At 35.9% G+C, this 19,539-nt stretch overlaps 1 protein-coding gene across 7 annotated transcripts in view; it reads left to right on the top strand.

Annotated features, from left to right (window-relative positions):
• Positions 1-19,539, top strand: part of AHCTF1 (AT-hook containing transcription factor 1) — a 55,450-nt gene that overhangs the window by 24,342 nt on the left and 11,569 nt on the right. For 6 of the 7 annotated variants that reach the window (XM_042823528.1, XM_042823502.1, XM_042823510.1 and 3 more), the window contains exons 8-29: positions 1,976-2,126; positions 4,073-4,205; positions 4,292-4,473; positions 4,917-4,978; positions 5,932-6,060; positions 7,155-7,245; positions 7,330-7,419; positions 7,590-7,730; positions 8,436-8,540; positions 9,273-9,366; positions 10,313-10,436; positions 10,614-10,670; positions 11,805-11,951; positions 12,668-12,855; positions 13,014-13,158; positions 13,249-13,380; positions 14,921-15,068; positions 15,153-15,303; positions 15,816-15,923; positions 16,454-16,649; positions 17,232-17,435; positions 18,696-19,122. In XM_042823528.1, the coding sequence (XP_042679462.1) occupies positions 1,976-2,126; positions 4,073-4,205; positions 4,292-4,473; positions 4,917-4,978; positions 5,932-6,060; positions 7,155-7,245; positions 7,330-7,419; positions 7,590-7,730; positions 8,436-8,540; positions 9,273-9,366; positions 10,313-10,436; positions 10,614-10,670; positions 11,805-11,951; positions 12,668-12,855; positions 13,014-13,158; positions 13,249-13,380; positions 14,921-15,068; positions 15,153-15,303; positions 15,816-15,923; positions 16,454-16,649; positions 17,232-17,435; positions 18,696-19,122 (3,205 nt within the window). The remainder of the gene's footprint in view (positions 1-1,975; positions 2,127-4,072; positions 4,206-4,291; positions 4,474-4,916; positions 4,979-5,931; positions 6,061-7,154; positions 7,246-7,329; positions 7,420-7,589; positions 7,731-8,435; positions 8,541-9,272; positions 9,367-10,312; positions 10,437-10,613; positions 10,671-11,804; positions 11,952-12,667; positions 12,856-13,013; positions 13,159-13,248; positions 13,381-14,920; positions 15,069-15,152; positions 15,304-15,815; positions 15,924-16,453; positions 16,650-17,231; positions 17,436-18,695; positions 19,123-19,539) is intronic. The other variant, XM_042823546.1, reaches the window with a different exon arrangement.

Below are 19,539 nucleotides of genomic sequence, written 5' to 3'. Positions count from 1 at the left end.
CTGGCACACCTCTCCATGAGAGGCTGAGAGCTGGGGCTGTTCAGTGTGGAGATGAGAAGGCCTGTGGGAATGTCATCATTGTACAGAAATTCCGGGAGGGAGGGCACAAAGAGGTTCTTTCTAGATGTGCCCAGTGAGACGAGAGGCAGCGAGCAAACTGTGGAACACAAGAGGCTCTGTCTTAACATAAGGAAACTTATTTTACTGCATAGATAGGTAAGCATTGGCACAGATGGCTTCATTCTAGTTTTCCAGGGAGATCTTTTACGTTTTTCTTACATCTGCACGTCTATTATTTCCAAAGTTATTTGATAAAATAGAGTGGAATGTGCATGCTTTTGAGTGTACATTAGTGTTTTTTGGTAATGAAATTAAGAACCACAGAGTATCCCAAGCTGGAAGAGACTCGCAAGGATCGTTGAGTCAAGCTCTGGCTCTTCAAGGAACCACACAATTCAAATCATGTTTCTGAGAGCATTGCACAAACACTCTTTGAATTCTGGTAGCTCAGGGCCGTGCCCACCTTCCTCAGGTGCAGACCCTGTCCTTAACCCCCAGCTGCCCCTCCCCTGACAGCTCCATGCCGTTCCCTTGGGCCCTGTTGCTGTCACAGAGAGCAGAGCTCAGCACTGCCCCTCCCTTCCCTCAGCTGAGGCTTCCCCTCAGCTCCTCTGCTCTGGGTTGAAACACATGAAGGGACCTCAGCTGCTCCTCGTGCACCTTGCCCTACAGACCCTTCACCATCTTTGTAGCCCTCCTTTGGATGCTCTGATAGTGTTATGTCCTTAAGTTACACCCAACCTGCACCCAGTGCTGGAGGTGAGGTCACACAGTGTTGGCTTTGGTGCACCCCACGGTACAGATGGACTGCCAGGGCACACTGATGCCTCATTTGCTGCCATGCAGAAACCCCAGATCCCTTTCTACGTGGCTGCTCCCAGCTTCTCATTCTCCAGTCTGTATCTAGGTCCAGGGCTGCCAAGGTGCAGATTCCAACACTTACTTTTGTTAATGTTCCTATGGTTGGTGATTGCCCATTCCTCTAATGTGTTTTGACAAATTACTCTTTCATAGTAGATGTTTCGAGCCAATGCAGCATTTGGAAAGACTTTTTCAGTTAGTGTTCAGTTAGAACATGGCAGCATTAGAGATTCAGTGCAGTTCTGCTGGTGTTTCTGAATATCTCAAAGCAGTTGGCCCATTCTGCAGTAATGTGTAATCTTAGGTAGGTTTTGCACACATCTTTTCTGTTTTCCTCTTCTGCTGTTAGCTGTGTTCTGTGAAGGAACCAAGGGAGATTTCACTCATTAGTCTCTGAGAAGATACAGCTAGTACGATTTTACATGGTTAAGAGGATTGTTAATTAGTAAGAAGCTCTCACTGCTTCTGCAGAGGGGTGTGTGTTCAGCCTAGTGGTGTGCATGTAGGTAATACCTCTGAGAGTAACTTTAGCTACTATAGTGCCACAACTTTTCTGATTTCATGGGTTTTATAATCAAAACAGGGAGCAAAGAGCTTTGTATCTGTATTGCATTATTTGTAGGTACGTGCATAGGTCTGTAAGAGAATCTTGAGTTTGCAGGACCTGGAGGCGTTCAAGGCCAGGATTGTGCCCAGGCAGCCTGATCTGGTGGTTGGCAACCTTGCCCACAGTATGGGTGTTGGTACGAGATGATCTTTAAGGTTATTCCAACCCAAACCATTCTGTGACTCTGTGAAATCTGCTGAACATTTTCTGAACTGAATCAGGTCACGTTTTGAAAATGGGGAACATCTTTTCAACTTACCATTCAACAAACCATTGCAGTTTTACACTTTCTAAAATTATCTTGCTGGTCAGAAATAATTTCTGTTTACTATTGGAACTGATCTCTTGGGAAACAGTACTGTAGTTAGAAACAGGCTTATTTATTTAGGTGTAATGTACTTTTTCATCTCAAAATGACCTTTTCTTTCTTCTCTTATTTTTCCACAGGGTTTTGAATACTGTGATGAAAGATACAGTTTAGATCTCACGGGTGGAGCCTTTCCCTTGAGAGGACAGACCAGCAATACTAAATTACTCAGCTGTCAGACCGTAGAAAAATTTCGCAACCATATTGATAGAGAGGACAGTGTTAATGAAGGTTTGTTCTGATGTCTGTATTTGGTTATTCTAAAAGGAATGTTTTTGGAATCTGAACAATGAATTCTGTACCCGCAGTCTGAAAGTCAAATATCAGTACAGAGTAGCTTGTGTGGCTTATTTAAAAAGAAAGACGTGTTGTTTGAGTTACATTTACAAACAGAAATAGACATTGCAGTGAGAAAAATGTATTTAGTATGTGATTTCTGACATTAAGAAATTCATTTCTTAAAAAAAAAAAAAAAAAGTGTGTATATACATCTTTGATGCTTAGCCATTTTTAAAACTTTTAAGAAGCAACATGGCAGTTGTATATTGATGCACTCTGCTAGTTTTTATTCGTTCTGACCTGATGATGGCGTTAAAGGAAGGTTCAGTTAAACATAATTTTTTAGCACAGTGGAAAGAAAACAGCTTTTTCCTAAGGGTAGTAAATGTCATCGCTGCTAGCAATAAATACAACAAAGAAGTTCCACAATTCCTTTCTTTCTGCATTTCTTCAGCCTGTTTTAAATCTGAACTCTTACATTCAGCTTCAGATTCCTGATGTATCTTTCTTAACTAAGTATTGATACCTTTAGGTAGCCAAGCTGCTTTTATTATATTAAATTTGAAAGAAATAATTGTATTTGAAATGGAACTTCAGTGTGCCACGACAGTTAATGCCGTTGATCTGTTTAAATGAAAAAGTGATTTGCTCAGTAGTAGAATGCTTACTGTTCTAACAAAACAAAATGTATGTGCCTGTGGAAGATGATCTTTCTGAGGGAACACGATGTGCTTTAAACATACTAATCAGGTAAAAGTGGTTTGACTTTGAATGCCACAGCTTACTTTTATTCCGTGAAAAAGACGTGTTTAAAAGTCAATATTTTGATAATGGGGAAAGTTTTAAAAAAAAAAAAAAAATAATAATGCAAGAGTGAATTTGCTTTTCTTAACCCTTTGTTAAAATATCAGTTGATACAGGCTTGCATGAATTAGTATTTGTGATATGCCAATTACTTACGATTTTTTTCTGGTTACTTTAGAGTTGTTTTAGGCCAAGAGATGAAGACATTGGTATGGGCAGCTGCTAGATTATAGAATGGGACTTCCTTAGGGAAAAAACTATAGGTTTTGTTTTATGCTTGATGTCATGCTATACCAATGTATAGTGTGGTGGTTTGCGTAACAGTTTTTGTTCTTTTGTCCCTTCAGCTATCACTTCTACTGGCTACTTTGAACAATGTTGGTTGTTTTTTTTTACATTGCTTTGGGTTGTTTGGATATTTTTCTTTCTGTTCAGACTTGCATCTGGATCTACCTTTCTGTATTTTCTCTAAATCTAATAGATTCCTATGCTTACAAGCTCTTTAGCAATAACTTTCTTTATATGCTGTTTAAAAAAAAACACATCTGTTGTAATGTTGGAAATATTAAAGGTACCTCTCTGGGTTTACAAATTCAATTATGCCCTGTCCATATCTTAGAGACTGCTGCAGTGATAAATTTTTGCTGTCTTTGTTACCCTTCCCCTCCTTTGTTTTTACGGGCCTTTATGGATGTCAGATGTTACAAGGAAGACATCTGCATGACATTGCAGTGCTGTTTCTGTTTGTTGTCTTTGATTTAATCCTGAAATGGCAACTCCCATCTGTCATTGTGATGCTAACCTCTATAAACAATGTGTCAAGATCTAATGAATATCCTTGGGTTTTCTTCACTTGTCATGTATTTCTGAGGAGCATACTAAAGTCTTTTTTAAATGAAGATATTTACAAAAGTAACTGTATGCATCTAGCATGCAATTTTTTTCTAAAGTATTTATCAAGCTAGATATGTCAGTCAGCTATTGATGTGTGGACTGAGTGATACAACAGAATTAAACTAAAAGAGAAAGTGATACTTCAAGAATATCAGATGTACAATGCTTTTTACAACTAAACAATTTCTTGTCTTTTACAGTAATATCTCCTGACACCAGTGTATCAGTCTTCAGCTGGCAGGTGAATACATATGGTCAGGGAAAGCCATCTACTTATTTGGGTGTATTTGACATTAACCGCTGGTATCATGCTCAAATGCCAGATTCACTAAGGTATGCTTTACTGAGTTGTTTCCAGTGTTCTTACAAATAAGGTATTTGAACGTTGATGTTGAACTTACATGTTTGCTTCCCTAAAGGCCAGAAGAATTCCTTCATAATTGCCCCTATTTTGCTTTATGGTCTCTGGATGCTGTAACAAATGTGACTTCTCCAAACCTCATTTTGGATGTTCTGGTACATGAGAGGAGTTTAAGTCGTGGAGTTCCTCCTTCCTATCCACCGCCTGAGCAGTTTTTTAATCCAAGCACCTATAATTTTGGTAGGTATATCACTGCTTTTAATAGAGACAAGTTTCAGAATTGAGTCAAGTGTCCTTTATTGGTTCTCTTGTTTGTTGTTTGTCGTTTTAAAAGCAAACAAACAAACCAAACCAATATTCAACTATTATCAATTAACCAGCAAAGAAATTAATCTTCTAAAATACACCAGGCATTTTTGGGTTCTGGTGCATTTATAATGTAGTCTGTGAAGTGATGATGGTTATAAAATGAAATAACTTCAAACTGAAGGTTTTCCACACAGCAACATTAGAGAAAAAACATACAATGAAGATATTTCCAAGTAGTTTACAAGTGACTTGGCAAAAAAAAAAAAAAAAAAAAAAAAGTTATTGACTTGTATCTTGCTATGTTAAAAATGTAGGCTAGTCATAATGTGATGTTGAGGCTATAGAGTTTTAACAAACATTCTTTGTTTCTGCAGATGGTACGTGCTTGCTGAACTCTGGAGTAGTTCACATGACTTGCACTGGCTTCCAGAAGGAGGTGATCTTTTATCATATCTTCATTGAGAATGTCAAGAAGTGTATATTTAAGTTTTCTGTTGCTCTGCTTTCAGTGTAAGAGGATATTTTATGCTCGTCGTGCTCATCTACCTGCATAAATGAAACTACATCTTCCCAGTTTTAAGCAAATGTTTATGTTTGAAGTCCACTTTGAGGACTATAAAACTTCCATTGACACCTGCTGAGCATGATGGATCTGGGTGTATAGGGAGTAATGCAGTGTTCCTCTAGGAACAAAGAACACAGTTCATCTAGGAACAAGAACAGAAGTATTGTAGAGGTTAGGGAAAACTGTTGCTTCTTGGTGATGCGTCTTTCAAATAATGAGTCAGGATATTCATCCATGATTAAGTTTTTGAAACAGGAAGACAGAGAATAGAGGAAGTGTGTGTGTGTGTGTGTGTATATATATATATATATATATATATATATATATATTTTAATTTTAGGAATAAATGACTTTTTTTATCCTGTACTTGGCCAAATTATAGCTCAGTCACCACACATACAGTAAGAAATGAAGTTTTTTTGGCTCATTACATATTTCCAGCACAATCAACCATAGCATTAATCTTCCAAAATGTGATTTAAAGTTGTCTAAAAGCTAGAGTGTTTTTATAGGATGTATTTTACTTCAATGGAAAAGCCAGCATGTAAACAGGGAAGCTGGGAAATACTTAGTGAAATATGGTACAGGCAGATATTTTATTTTATAGGATTTTTATAAACTCTGAGTTTTTGTCTGTCATCTTAAAGTCCACTTAGTAATACTCAGTGAGATTGCCAACCTAAAATGTATTACTGATGCAGTCTTTGTGATAGTTTGTCAACGTTGTAATTTTTTTTTTTTTTTCAGTGATTATTCAGAATGTTATTATGTGATGGAATAAAAATAACGCTGTCTTTAATCTTTGCTTTTTATTGCTGTTTCAGACCTTGAATTTTTTAAAGGAGTCTGGTCCTTCAATAAGTGAAGCCATTTGCGATAGCTACAATAGATGTCTTGTAGCTGGCTTGCTGTCTCCAAGATTAGTTGATGTCCAGCCATCCAGTCTGAGTCAGGTGAGCACACATCAAGACTTAAGGGGGGAATATATCTATGTTCTCTGACAGGACTGTAGAAATTGTAAGACACGATAACTTGACAACCATTGCTTCTTACCTGCTTTACCCTACCACAGCATCTTGATAGGTTTTTGTTTTGTGGTACAGTAACAGAACTTTCTGTCATCTGAAGAGCTTCCTAAGAGAGGGAGCATTTGTGATGTGCAGCCCATTTTCATCCAAGCTTTGCATTGGATTAGAGTTTTGTGTGCCACCAGAAGTATTCTTTGTTCTGTTTCCTTGTTTCAGACAGTTCTGAGAAAAAAATGGAAATATCCCATGTTTATTCTAGTGTACAGAGGTTTCTTTGAAGTTACTGATTTTACCTAGGGAAAAGGGTAGTTTTCAGTGTGTTTGAAACAGTCATGGAAATTAGGAGTAGATTCAGTAAAATGATGCAAAGGATCATTTCACCTGAAAGCATCAGGAAACTGGCTGGAATAATTTATCCTTTAATATTCTGTGTCTGTACGTAGCTGTTATCCTCTTAAAGGATTACCACTACATTGTTGTACAATCTTTGAAGAATTTAAAATGTGTGTTACAGTTTAAACGTTTCAATTCTTTTCTATAATCTTTGAAAACTATAACAATGTTTTGATGTTGGAACTGCTTCGTGTCTTCATAATCTAGAAAGCGGGCTGACTTCAGTTTCACTACTTCTCATGCAGATGTTGCGTATTTGTTTTGTCCCCATCATACATTCCTGATGGAAAACTTCTGTGCACAAAATGTACGATGGGTATTAGCAGGGGATGTTACTGAAAATAGTTAACTGGAGCTCAGTAAATTAAGTTTATAGCATAGACACATGCAGATAAAGGTGAGAATTAGCCTTTAGTAAGATGAAACATCAGAGGACAAGTTGATGTGTTTGTCAAACCAATGAGCCTGTGATTCAGATTATCTTAAGGAATGTGGAATTAGTTGAGTTTGTGCTAAATGACTTTTTGGTGTCTCTGTGACAGTTTTCATAGGAAGAAACACTTATTGTTGATGGTTTAAACATCAAAAGTATGTAAGATTCTCGTTTTATTTTGCCTCGTGTTTAGGAGGAGCAGTTAGAAGCTGTATTGTCAGCTGCTGTTCAGACAAGTTCTTTAGAACTTCTGACTGGATACATTAAATATTGGACATCTGAAGGTAATAACTACTTGTGGTGATTTTGTTCTATATTCTTGAGCTTGACATTGTTTGCTCATTCCTTTTTCTTTTTCTTTTTTAAAGAGCAGCCAAGTTCTGCTGCCAGCTTACGGTTTGTTCTTGAGTGGACATGGAACAAAGTTATCTATACAAAAGAGGAATTTGACCAAATCTGTGAGTAATACTGCAGGGATTTTGCAAATGTAAAATTACCCTTTTTCAATGAGCGTATTCATTGAATTTGCAATTTGCCTCTATGTGATAGTGCACAGTTCTTCAAATGTACCTTGAAACTTATTTGAAATTGCTCTGTATGCTAATGATTTAATATGTATCCTGCAAAGGTGTTCCGCTGTTCGATGGCTCTTGCAACTTCATTGATCCACAAACAATGCAGTCTCTTCAGCACTGCCAGTTACTGTTCAGCAACCTCAGCACAGTCTTAAACTGTTTCCTCACTGAAGCACGAGAGCTTACTGAAAAAGGTTTGTAATAGTATTACTAAATCTTTCATATGTCTTAGTAATCTCTTCATTCAAGATGCTGTTGGGGTTGTAGTTGAGGAAATAAGTGCTTTTTTGTTTTGATGCTTGGAAGACAGACAAGTTTAGGAGGAGAAAGGCTTATGTTTGAGTGAGAAATTGTAAATAGCACTTCATATGAATCTGTTCAAGAAAGTAACTTGTTCTGGAGTATGTGAAAGTATGTAAGGGAAGTTAAATTTAGCAAGAAGATGCATAAGCAGTTGGTTGGAAGTAGAACAGTTGAATATGGTGATTATTTACTGTTCTTAGCTAGCAACTTATTTGAGTACAAATACTGCATTATGATTGTAAAGGAAACAGTTGAGTAAGTTGTAAGAATAAATAATTAAATTTGTACTGTTTCTTTTTTAATAACTTGGCATATTGAAAAAAATGGAAAAGTTTCTTTGCTGTACTAAAAATCTGCCATATGAAAAAGAAATGTTTTACAAGTGTATTCAGTAGTTCAGACTTGATCTTTAGAATATTTTTTAAATTTTATTTTAAACTTTTAGTGAAGGTGGTGCTTTGCAAAGGTTTACTTTTGTTGTGATTGTGTATTTTTCTTTAACTAAGACAAATTTTTACCATATTATTTTCATACTTTCTGCTTAGTATGATGAAGGGAGGTTAATTAAAAAAAGAATTCTTGCATGTGTTTTTCAGGTGTTACAGATTTGACAAATAAGCAGGTGGTAACTAGCCTCATTTCTTTGTATGCCCAAGTGGTCATCTGGTTCTGTCGATCCAGTCTCCTACCAGAGGGCTTAGGTAAGCTTTAGCTGCAATACGTATCTAACAGTGATTCCTGTGAACACTGTAAATGTTTCTTTGCTAACAAGTAGTGTTATGTCAGTGATGATGCATACTGAAGTTCTGTTGGTGAAATGAATATTTTATTGTTTTTTGCAAATGTGTAACGTGGAATAATGCAAGCAGTTTCTTTCCTTGTATGTTCTTTAAGAACAGCAAACAGCAATGAGCTTTTGACTTTAATGTTATTGACCCAAGTAATTCTTTAAATACCTGGTATTTTAAACAAGTTGCTGTTAAAACATCCCAGTGAATACTGTTCTTACAGTAAAAGCATTACCTGAAGGTTTTGAACTTCTGTATTTCTTAAGGGGAAAAAGCAAAGCATTGGGAATGCTTTTTTATTTGTGCGGGATACAGATTTCATTGTCAGCCTTAATAATTTCAGAAAAGTTCTTGTTATATGCTTATTAAAAACAAAAAAAAACCCAGCAAACTCTTTTGAGGTCTTTTTTTAATAATTGTGATCTTTACTGTTGATAATGTTCTGAATTTTAGATTAACTGTAAAATTCAAATGGCAGTGGAGACAAGAAGGGATTGTCTTGTGATTTCTGTTTTAGAAAAAGCAGGAACAAAGCTGGCTTCTTTCAAAGCTGAAGGCTTGCTTATGCTTCTTGATGTTCAGATGTTATGATCTGTGCAATTTATTAGTTCTTTAATTATCTTTTTTTCCTTTGATTGCCTGTAGATGATGATATGCATTTATCTAGACCTTTCTACAATTATCCTCTGATTCAGAGCTACTATACCAGTCATCGACAGAAACTGGAGCGCTTGTCAAGGTGAGATTTACTGGGGAACTCTGGAAAACTTCCACTGTGGATTCAGAAGTAGTAGTGAATATCATTTATATATCAACAATTGTATTTACTGTGCTAAATGCATTTGCCAGCAGTGCCCAATTCAGTGATGCATTTGCTCTGTTGAATACAGAGATGACTTTCCTGTGCTATGGCCTGTGTGTATTCCTCTGCTAACACTGATTTTTAAGTGCATCTTACTTCTCAAGTAGCTCACATGTACGCTGGTAAGGAACGTGAGCCCACTTCATTTAGTATGTTTTCTTGTTTGTTTTGATTGTTGGGAGAATGAGAGGGCAGCATCAGTCAGTGATGCTTGTCTTTGAAGAACGTGATTTTAAAAGTTCAGACATGCATAACTGTAATGGTATGTCTTCCATAAACATAAATGCTGCTTGTGATGATACTGAAATTCACCTGTATGTTCAACTTTGCGTAAATGAGTTTTTCAGTAACAGAAGTGAAGTGCTGAAAACAAAAGGTGAAATTACCATCAAGTTATTTCACAGTTGCTATATTGGAACACTCCAATTTGAAGTATGAGATAACATTAAAAAGAAGTTGTGCTGTTTCAGTACTGTTAAATTTCCTCTTTTAAGTAGTGTGAGTGATGATTTTTGGCACTTCCACAGTTTCTTCTGCGTTGCAAGTAACGCAGGCAGGAACAGCCTGAAAACTAGAAGTTCATTGCAGATCTTAACTTAGTAGAGCTTTTAGGATTTCTATTTAATCTCCTGTAATAATTGAATGCAACCTAATGAACATCTCTCAGCTGGCTCAGAAATCTTCACGTGTTTCAAGTGATGTCCACACCTCTATGTTTGTTGCTTTATTTTCTTCAGATGTGTGTATTTATTTTGGTGTTTTGGTTGAGGTGTTGGAATTAGTGTTTGACTCTGTCCAAATCCTTGCTACTTTTTTTTTCCAGAGGAAGATGGGATTCTGACTGCTTGATGATAGATGGAATGGTTTCCCAGTTAGGAGAACAAGCTGAGAAATTGTGGCGGAGGGATGAAGGAGGAACTGGGAAATATCCGCCTGCTAGTTTACATGTGAGTGTTCTATTCCTTTAAAAACAAAGCAAGAATAACAAACCACAAAAACAACAATAGTAAACAAAAATAGAACCTAAGTATATAATTCATGGAGTGTGGGAGGGTGTTGGGTTTTCTTTTTTTTTTTTTTTTTTTTTTTTGTTGTTGTTGTGAAAAGAAAATTTTTCATTTCAGGCACTGCTGGATCTCTATTTGTTAGAAAACATCGAAGAAAACTACAAGCATGCAATTGTATCCTTTGTAGTTACTTCAGTTGCACCTTCAGTATATGCACATAAATGCTTGTAAGTGTTCGCTGTGTACCTAATAATATTTTTTAAATTTACGCTTCAAGCAACGTAGATGAAAAGATTCTGTTTAGAATTAAGTGGTAATCAGAAGCAGTTTTATTTTTCTGTACTGTTGATTTTTTTTTATATATTTCTTTCATGCTTTATTGCAAAGTCTTTTCTGAGTAAACATACAGTAATGTTGAAGTGTATGCTAAAGATTAAAAAACTCTGGTTTTCATAAAACTGAAGCAGAACTTTTTAAAAGCAGCAATAGCAAATGGCTACATATTAGCATGATGCAGTATAAGTGCTGCTTCAGAGCAAAATGAGTTGCAGTAGTGCTGTATCAGTACCTGTTTTTTTCTGAAATCATTGATTATTGGTTTTTTATTATTTTCTATTTTTTTCCAGCACAGCTAACAGTGCTTGCTTTTGCTCTGCTTGAATTGCAGACACAGAATAATAAATAGAGAAACAAGATTGGACAGAGAACGTATTTTGAAGCTGCTGAAATACACAGAATTGTTTTGTTGCCTCATCAAACAGAGGGGAGGGGAGCGAAAAGAGGAAGGGTAAAGAGGAAACTGTTGAACCTCAGAGATCCCTACTTAATGTATATCCCTAAAAACGTCAGAAAGAGAAAATGACATTACCAGAAAATAATACTGTTTTAATTCCATTTTTTTTCATTGGAAACTGATACATGTTGTGAAATTTTATTTTGCATGCACTGGAAATGAGGAAGTAACACGAGGGAATTCATAAGCCCTGAGTGTTTAAATGTCCAGCTGGTCGCTCCTGACTGTGAGGAGGGGTCTCAGTTTGTAACTGGGATTTTTAATTATCTGCAGTTAACCTTTTTGAAAACAACATAGAAATCAAAGAGTATTTCTTCCTAATTATTTACTCAGAATGAGAGGTTTAAATCCTGGCTTTCTTTGAAGTATAACAGCTTAAAAAGGCAAGACTAACCCATTAACATTTTCTTCTTTCTAACACTTATGTTCTTATTTCATTATTATTTTTCTGAATATATTGTGATAAATTCTTGATCTTGCAAATGTATTAGCCTTAATCATGTACTTGATATCAGACAATCTACTTACTGCTGGATATCATGCATTCCTTTCCGAATAAGACAGAAACTTCAATTGACTCCTTCCCAACTGTTTTTGCTATCCCCTGGGGTCTTGTGAAGCTTATTCAAGGCTTTTGGCTTCTGGATCACAATGATTTTGAAGTAAGTATGTTACCACTTAATTAGGCATGTGTTACAGTATGGAGCTGTAAACTGTGAAAAGATGTTTTCTTTTTGAAATTGGTGCTTAGCTAATAACAGCTGATAGATCAGAAGCTTTTTTTTTTTAGAACGCTGTTAAAACATTTTCAGCGATGAATTGTGGTTTGAAATTTGATTTTAATTACTTTGGGAAGAAATTCATTAAAAAAGAAATGAATTTCAATAATCTTTGATGTCTGGATTTTCAAAGCCATTTATTTAAGTCATTTTAGGCAGAACAGCTGAACAGTTTCCCCGCAAAAATGATGTTTTAGGTATTTAAAGTGCTAAAACTGTCATGATAGCAGTAGTGTTTTAGGCAGAAGATTGCAAAAGTGACTTTTGAACCTAATTCATGTTTCTATTGCTGAAGTTTTTTTTGTCATGATGTTAATAAAATCTATTAACTTTCGAGAATCACTGTAAAAAGTTATGTTTATATGCAGATGCTTAATTAACCTAGAAACGTGTTTCAAAACACTTTGTTCTGTATGGCTGGCTTTTGTGTGTGTGTAAATGCTTAAAAAGTCTATTTACATTTCCTGTATCAAGTATATCATTAGTGCTAGTTGTTTAAAATTACCTAACGGATTTGCCACTACTTAGGAAGCTTTTGAGTACTTTTATTATGAGTGAATATTATGTATCTTAACAAACCTAATTTCTGACTTCTGCAGAATTCATTGGCCCTTCTCTTTCATCCAGCTACAATCAAAACTGTGCCATGGCAACATATGAGAATTATTCAATCCCTGATGTGCCAAGGAGAGCATAGGCGAGCCCTCAGATACATGCAGATGATGAACCCATCAATGTCAAGCAGTAGTGAAGTGCAGCTTTTCCTCACTGTGTTACTGTCCAATAGGTAAAGAACTATATCCCACCATGCTAGTATTCAGTTATGATGGGAAGGTGGAGAAAAAGTAATATAAATCACTGTCACTTTTAAATTTTGAATACACAGCAGTTTTGGGGCATCTTTTTGATTATTATTGTTGTTTATATCTCAAAAATTAATTCCAGGTGCATGGTGGAGGCTTGGAGCCTATTACAGAAACATTCCACTAAGTTAAATGTAGAAGAACTGTTAAAACAAGTGTATGAAATCTGCCAGGAGATGGGACTAATGGAAGACTTATTGAAGCTGCCTTTCACAGACACCGAACAAGTAAGTGTGGACAAGAAAGCTATCTTAATCATCTGTTCAAAAGGAGAAGAGATGGAATCATAATAGTTTTTTGAAATGTGTTTCTCATAGGAGTGTTTGGAGAAATTCTTACAGACCAACGGTGGTGTTCAGAATCGTGAATTTCTTTTAGTCCACCATCTGCAGCGTGCCAACTATATTCCAGCACTGCAGTTGAATCATTCAATGAAGGTCAGTCTTACGGTAAGCATAAAAGTTCCCTCCAGGGGCGCAAATTTATTTTACACGTTGCTGGTTTTGATATTACTCCATAAAAATCCTGCTTTGTTGGGTTTTTTTGTTGTTGTTGTTCAGTGTTTATTAGAACATGGTTTGAAATACTAGGAATACGTTTCTGAACCTCCAGTAAAAACCAAACTTAAAAGTTGAACAAAATATTTCACTTATCAAAAGCTACTTGGTGAACTTACAAGTTGTTACAGACCGATTGACTCTATTTAAATAAAGTAATTCAAATCTGATTAATATAGGAAGGTTGCTCTGAAAATAATGCCTATTTTATCATGTTGGTCCTCAGTGTCAGAGGCATGTGTTGGTGGCATGGCAGTAGAGGTAGACCCTTCCCACTAATATTCCTTTATGTTTTGTTGCCATGTGACAAATGACAGCAGAGAGACAATGTGACATAGTAGCATCTAACATGGGAGTGTGTATGAAGCAAAAGCGTGTCATCAGATTCTTCTCTGCATAACAAACATTTATTGACATTCATCAGTGCTTCCTGAGCATTTCTGGAGACCAACCAGGAGGTGAACTGAGCAATGAAAACTGAACTGTATGGGCAATGTTTTTCTAGCAATGGCAGCGTCATAGCAAATGTGAAACAGTAGGTCACCTCTGCAGATGCAGATTTCTGCAGTTGTGGCATGTGGGCTCTACATCATTGCTGGTGAAAAATGCATAGTTACTGGTGGTGGCAGTTGAAAAAACAATATTCTGTAGCTGAGAATTTGATCTATCAAATGGTATTATAGAGCTCTTTATATCTGTTGATGTTTCCATGGGGGAAAAAAATAGTAGGAGGTGTTACTTTCAGAGCAACCTACATCTATCTATCCATATAGTTATACGCTATATATATATATATTTTTTTTTTTCTAATATATAACTAAGTTCAATTTCACTAGAGTTGTGCATTACAAAAATCAATTTTTACTAACAGTAAAGAGCAGAATGATTTTTTTGCTTAAACATTCATTGAGAAGGGATTTTAACTCCATGAAGAACTCCAGATTTCTAGAACCATGGTTTTCCAATGAATCAAGCTTATAAGGTGATCTTAGAATTTTTAGGTCCTGCATTTGAACACATCCATCTTTTTGGAAGGTGTGTTTAGATAGTTTTTTCTTGCTTGTTTTAATACCGAAAACATTTTGTCCAACATAATTTATATTTGTTTTGTATATTCAGTTGTTTTTGGCCTTGATTTTTCTGTTGCTGTTGTGCTGTTTTGTAAGCTGTTTGAGAATGGGAATTGCAGGTGACAGAGCTGCGATGAGGAGAAGGTTTGGTGGGGTACAAACATTGTTTTAATTTAAAGATGTAGACTCTGTTGTTAGCTAGTCTGCCATCCACTTTCCTAAAAATAGGCAGAATTGGTGTTTGCTGATGGATATATTTTAATATCTCTGTGGATGGAGTGTACCCACTAATTGGAGCAGCGTAGATTCTCTGCAGTGAACTTCTTGTCATTAGTTAACTTTTTCCTTTGTTCTTTTATCAGAATGATCGTGATCCTCGTTTGAGAGAGAGAGCAGTTGCCAGAAATTCTATATTAGACCAGTATGGCAAGATCCTTCCTAGAGTTCAAAGGAAGCTGGCTTTAGAGAGAGCCAAACCTTATCGTTTGCCTTCATCTGTCTTCAGAGAAGGTAACTTAGTGGGAAAAGTGTAATGAGCAACTGGCCACCACTCTGATTACACAAAGATAATATTTTTTCCCTTTTCCTTTCCAGTCTCAAGACCAAAGCCCTTATCAACAGTAGCAAAACAAGTTAATGCTGGAAATGTGCATACAAGAGCAACTTTCATCAGTAATGTATTATCCAAAATTGGGGAAGTATGGGTAGGAAATGAGCAGAAAAACAGTTTCTCACAATGTGATAGGTAAGAATCCTTCTAACAAAGTAGTCTTTAGCTACACGTTAGGGGCTGAGAGACAGAAATCTATTTGAATTTTTTAGTATTTGGGTGGAAAGGTGGACCTAAGTGAAGCTTGCTTTGGATATGCAAAGTACAACATTCAAGATTCAATACATAATAAGTAATATTTGCCAAGAAGTTCTTCACTTAAGATGGTCTTAATTATGCAAAAAAATATTTTTGCATTATGGTTAAATGTGTTCACAGAATTTGAGATAGATGGAATGAAAACTGCCATCAGTCTGTTGGTGTACAGATTTTGATAGATTGTGTGAACAAATAGTGATCTTTGACCATTTTGTGTCTGCTTTTTTGCATTGTATTAGCCTTTTTACTTTAAAAATAGCATTGTAAACAACTTAAAGCAGACTAATAGTTGTCAAATGATTTACTTCAGGTGATATAGTCGATTCAAGTAAACTTGAATTCAGATATATTTGGACTGTAAGTAAATTACATTTTCCTTTTAATCCTAGTCCCAGAGTTGCAGAACCACCAGTCATAACACATCCTCTCCCTGATGCAGAGTTGCCTGATGCATTTGTTGGGACACCAATTACAAAATTTTCACAAAAATGTTCCAGGTATAGCGGATCCACAGAGTGAAGATTTGAAAGATGTGGGGGTGGGAACAAGTGTTATGTAGTCTATGTTCCAAATATCAAAAGTAATTTCTGCTTTAGGTGCATTTTGTCTTAAGTAGCAAGTTAATAATTTTAGTATTACTGAATTAATATTCACCGGTACATTCAGTTAGTAATACTACATTTAAAATATCTTCAGAATATGATTGTCATGTGTAATTCTTGTGTTTTCAGATTTCTTCATCTCCATATAGTTCTGTGTCTGCTAAAAAATGAATGTAGGGGCACAAGTAGGGAATTTGAAGTGCAGATTAATTCTCTTTTGTCATGAGCATTGTAAGTGTAAAATTGGATTTCTCTTGCCTCAGAGGCAATGAGTTAGGAAATCATGCCAATTATTTGGACCGGAGCTTGATACACTGTCCCAGCAGTGAGGATTCACTCTTATATCTTGTCCAATTTATATTCTGGTTATTTATTGTCTCAAATTTATTTTTATATTTATGGTTTAAAATGGCATATCTCAACAGGTTGCTGGATTTGGTGGTTCGTCCTGTTCCTTCGTGTTCTCCAGCACAGAATGAAAGCTGGCAGTCACCATGCCTGCCTTCTACTTCATACATGGAATCCAGCTCATTGAAATCAAACATACATGGGTCCAGCTCACAAAAAAAAATTTCAAGAGCTTCAGAGCTGAATTTACTGGAGACTCCTCTTGTGGTTAAGGTTGGTATTCAAAAAAATAAACAGTAACAAACCAAGATAAAAACCTGTGAAATTTAAAATTTAACCACAGTATTTAACATAAACAGCATTGAATGCAAATTTTGAATTTGCACATGGTTATTCTTTATGGAGTGCTTTTGGAAAAAGTACATCAGTAGGTCCTGAGAAAGAAATTTAAAACTGGAAGTTTAGTTCTAACTTAATTGCAATATGCATCTTGTCCAATAACTTATGGAATAGTTATTTTTATTGCAGTGGAAAAAAGTAAGTAAGTTGAAGTTGGTCTTTTAGAAGAACATTGCAGAAGCTGTAGAACTGGCATCGGGATGACATCGCAGACAAGAAGACGCTGAATTCTTGTTTCTTCAGGAAATCAGTGTGAAAGATAACATTCTTTGTCTACATTAAAAAAGAAGGAAAGAAAGCAGCCTTTACCTTTAGAAAAAAGAGAATATAGAGATTATATTTTGTCCTCTCTGCTTTTACAGATTGAGTTTTAGTTGAAATCAATGCTTTTAGCATGTGAAGTCTTCCCTTTTAAAAGATACATTTGATTTTACAATAACTTACTTCTTTTCATAGAGAGCTAAAGTTTTGGTGACGTCATCTTCTGCTTCTGGTTTTGCTGGCTTCACTCCTCAGTCTATTCTCAGATCCAGCCTTCGCACCACACCCCTAGCAACTCCCTCAGCATCACCAGGACGATCTGTTACTCCTCCCCTACGAGCGAAGGAACCTAGAATATCTTTCAGGGATGTGAACTCTAATGCAAAATGGACTGTTGGAGTAAGCTGATATAAAACTTTTTTTTACTGTTAAAAGTTTTAGACTTTATATAAAAGAATTTTATATAGATAGTTTGCTGAAACTTATTATAGTGAAAATTTGAATTGCAAATCACATTGCCAGATTTGTGTTTAGTCAAAAAAAAGATTATGCTAGACCTTCAAGTATGTGACATTTTGGGAACATACTCGTAATAAATACTAGTGGGCTTCACAGTTTTTACTTCTGTTGGTAGGAGCTGTGGGTGTTCCAGATTGCTTGTTAGCCTTCCTGTCATACCTCATCATGTATTGATTTGTGAAGAAAGTAAGAAAAACTGTTTGAGCCAGTCATTCTTAACTGACAAATGGTTTTTTAAGCTTTGCAAATAATGCACCTCTAAAAGCATGAGAAGACATGAGCTGCATTTATTTTGTCTGCTTTTTTGAGAGACTGTGTTTACTTAAATTATGGTAATTTCCTGATGAACAGAGCTTTACTGTTGTGTATTCTTCAGCCCCAATGTGTTCTTCAGCCCTCAAGTTCTCTTGGTTTGCACCAGGATCAGTGTTCTTGTAGCTGTTGAGAGTTCATCTGTCTAAAAGCTGCCCCATTCTACTCTTCCCACAATTTTATTCTGTTGGCTTGATTCCCTGATCTAAGTTATCAGGCTGTTTCAGAAGTAGTACCAAAATGAGGGGCGTGCTAGTATAGATGAGCTTTCCATGCATACATTAACAAATTGTCACTGTAGTCTGTATTTTATTATCTTCAGTTATACATTTTGTTGCCTGTTGTAAATAGCTACTCAGTTATAACAAGAAGTTTGTCCTCCTTTATAGTGTTTCATTAATAACAGCCAGATTAATTGGCTTGTTTCATGCTACAGGCATACTACACTCTAAAATATACTAGCAACACATATGGGTTGAAAACACAAGCAGTAAAAAAGAAATGTAATGATGCAATTTCTGGGTAGTTCCCTCTTCTTGAAAACAAAGTAGTGAGGCAGTGAACAGGGTTGAGATAACATTAGAAGCAGTCACTTACAAGACTAGTTTGTTTCAGTTCTCCAGAGTTGTGAAATCTCAATAAGCAGTCAAAGGAACGGTCAGTTTTTACTCTTAGCTTTGAAAGCTAAGATAGTGCTAGAGAATGGGAAGTAATTTTGCTTAAGGTGACAGTTTTAAAACTTTTGTTCCTCTTTTCTTGTTTTTGCATAAAGCATATATGTATTACTGACTTAACTTTTTTGGGGTTTTTTGTTTGTTTCTAAAAAAGGTAACAGAAAATGAGAAAGCGCAGTCTGGAGCTTCATCTGAGCATTGTCGTGGATTAGTGGAGGACAATTGGTCTGGAAGTAGAGATAAAGCATCCCTCTTTACTCTGAGCAATACTGAGGATGATCCTGCTGAAATGGAAGAATCTTTAGAAAGCGTTCCGGGAGATGGTCTGGAGAAAATGGATGTCAGTAAAGAAGATAGTAATGTCTCTGTAAAGTCAGACCAGACTACTTTGGAGTATCATGATGCAAAATCACCTAGTGACTTTGAAGATGATGTCATTTTTATAGCTGCTAAACCAGCTAGTTCTTTCACAGAAGAACCTGCAGATTTTCAAGAACCAGCAAAAGAGAACAATGAAATAATTGAAGGTGAACTTTTCCAGGTGGAACATACAGATTCATCAGAACTAGGAAAAGAAGCTGGTGTGTTTCATCATATAACTTGAAGTTTCTTTATTAATTTTTCAAATGCCTTCAAAACGTTAAATTACTGATGAGTGTAAGACTTGGTTCTGATGAGTGTTGAGAATGTATGTTGCTTGTGGCTGGCATTTCTTGTGTGTGCTTGCTGCTAAGATGCAGTAGTGATTTATGGATGTTAAAGGGACAGAATTTGCAAACTTGATCTTCACGCTCTACTGTAAGGGTACATAGATATTTTTATATATATAGCTTTTATGTATATATGTCTTTCATATATTTATAGATAAGCGATATATCTTTTTAATGGGAAGTTTAGAGTACAACTAGACTAGATAACTATGACTAGATTAATTTTTACCTCCTTGTTATTGTTCATTTAAATAGTTCCCTTCTGAAAACCAGTCTGCAAGTGTGTCT

Source organism: Centrocercus urophasianus, unplaced genomic scaffold (genome assembly GCF_019232065.1).
Source record: "Centrocercus urophasianus isolate 14NV4802_14NV808 unplaced genomic scaffold, USGS_Curo_1.0 seq_10, whole genome shotgun sequence".
NCBI lineage: Eukaryota > Metazoa > Chordata > Aves > Galliformes > Phasianidae > Centrocercus > Centrocercus urophasianus.
The sequence above is the reverse complement of the archived record's forward strand: the minus strand, read 5'-3'. Positions and strand labels throughout refer to the sequence as shown.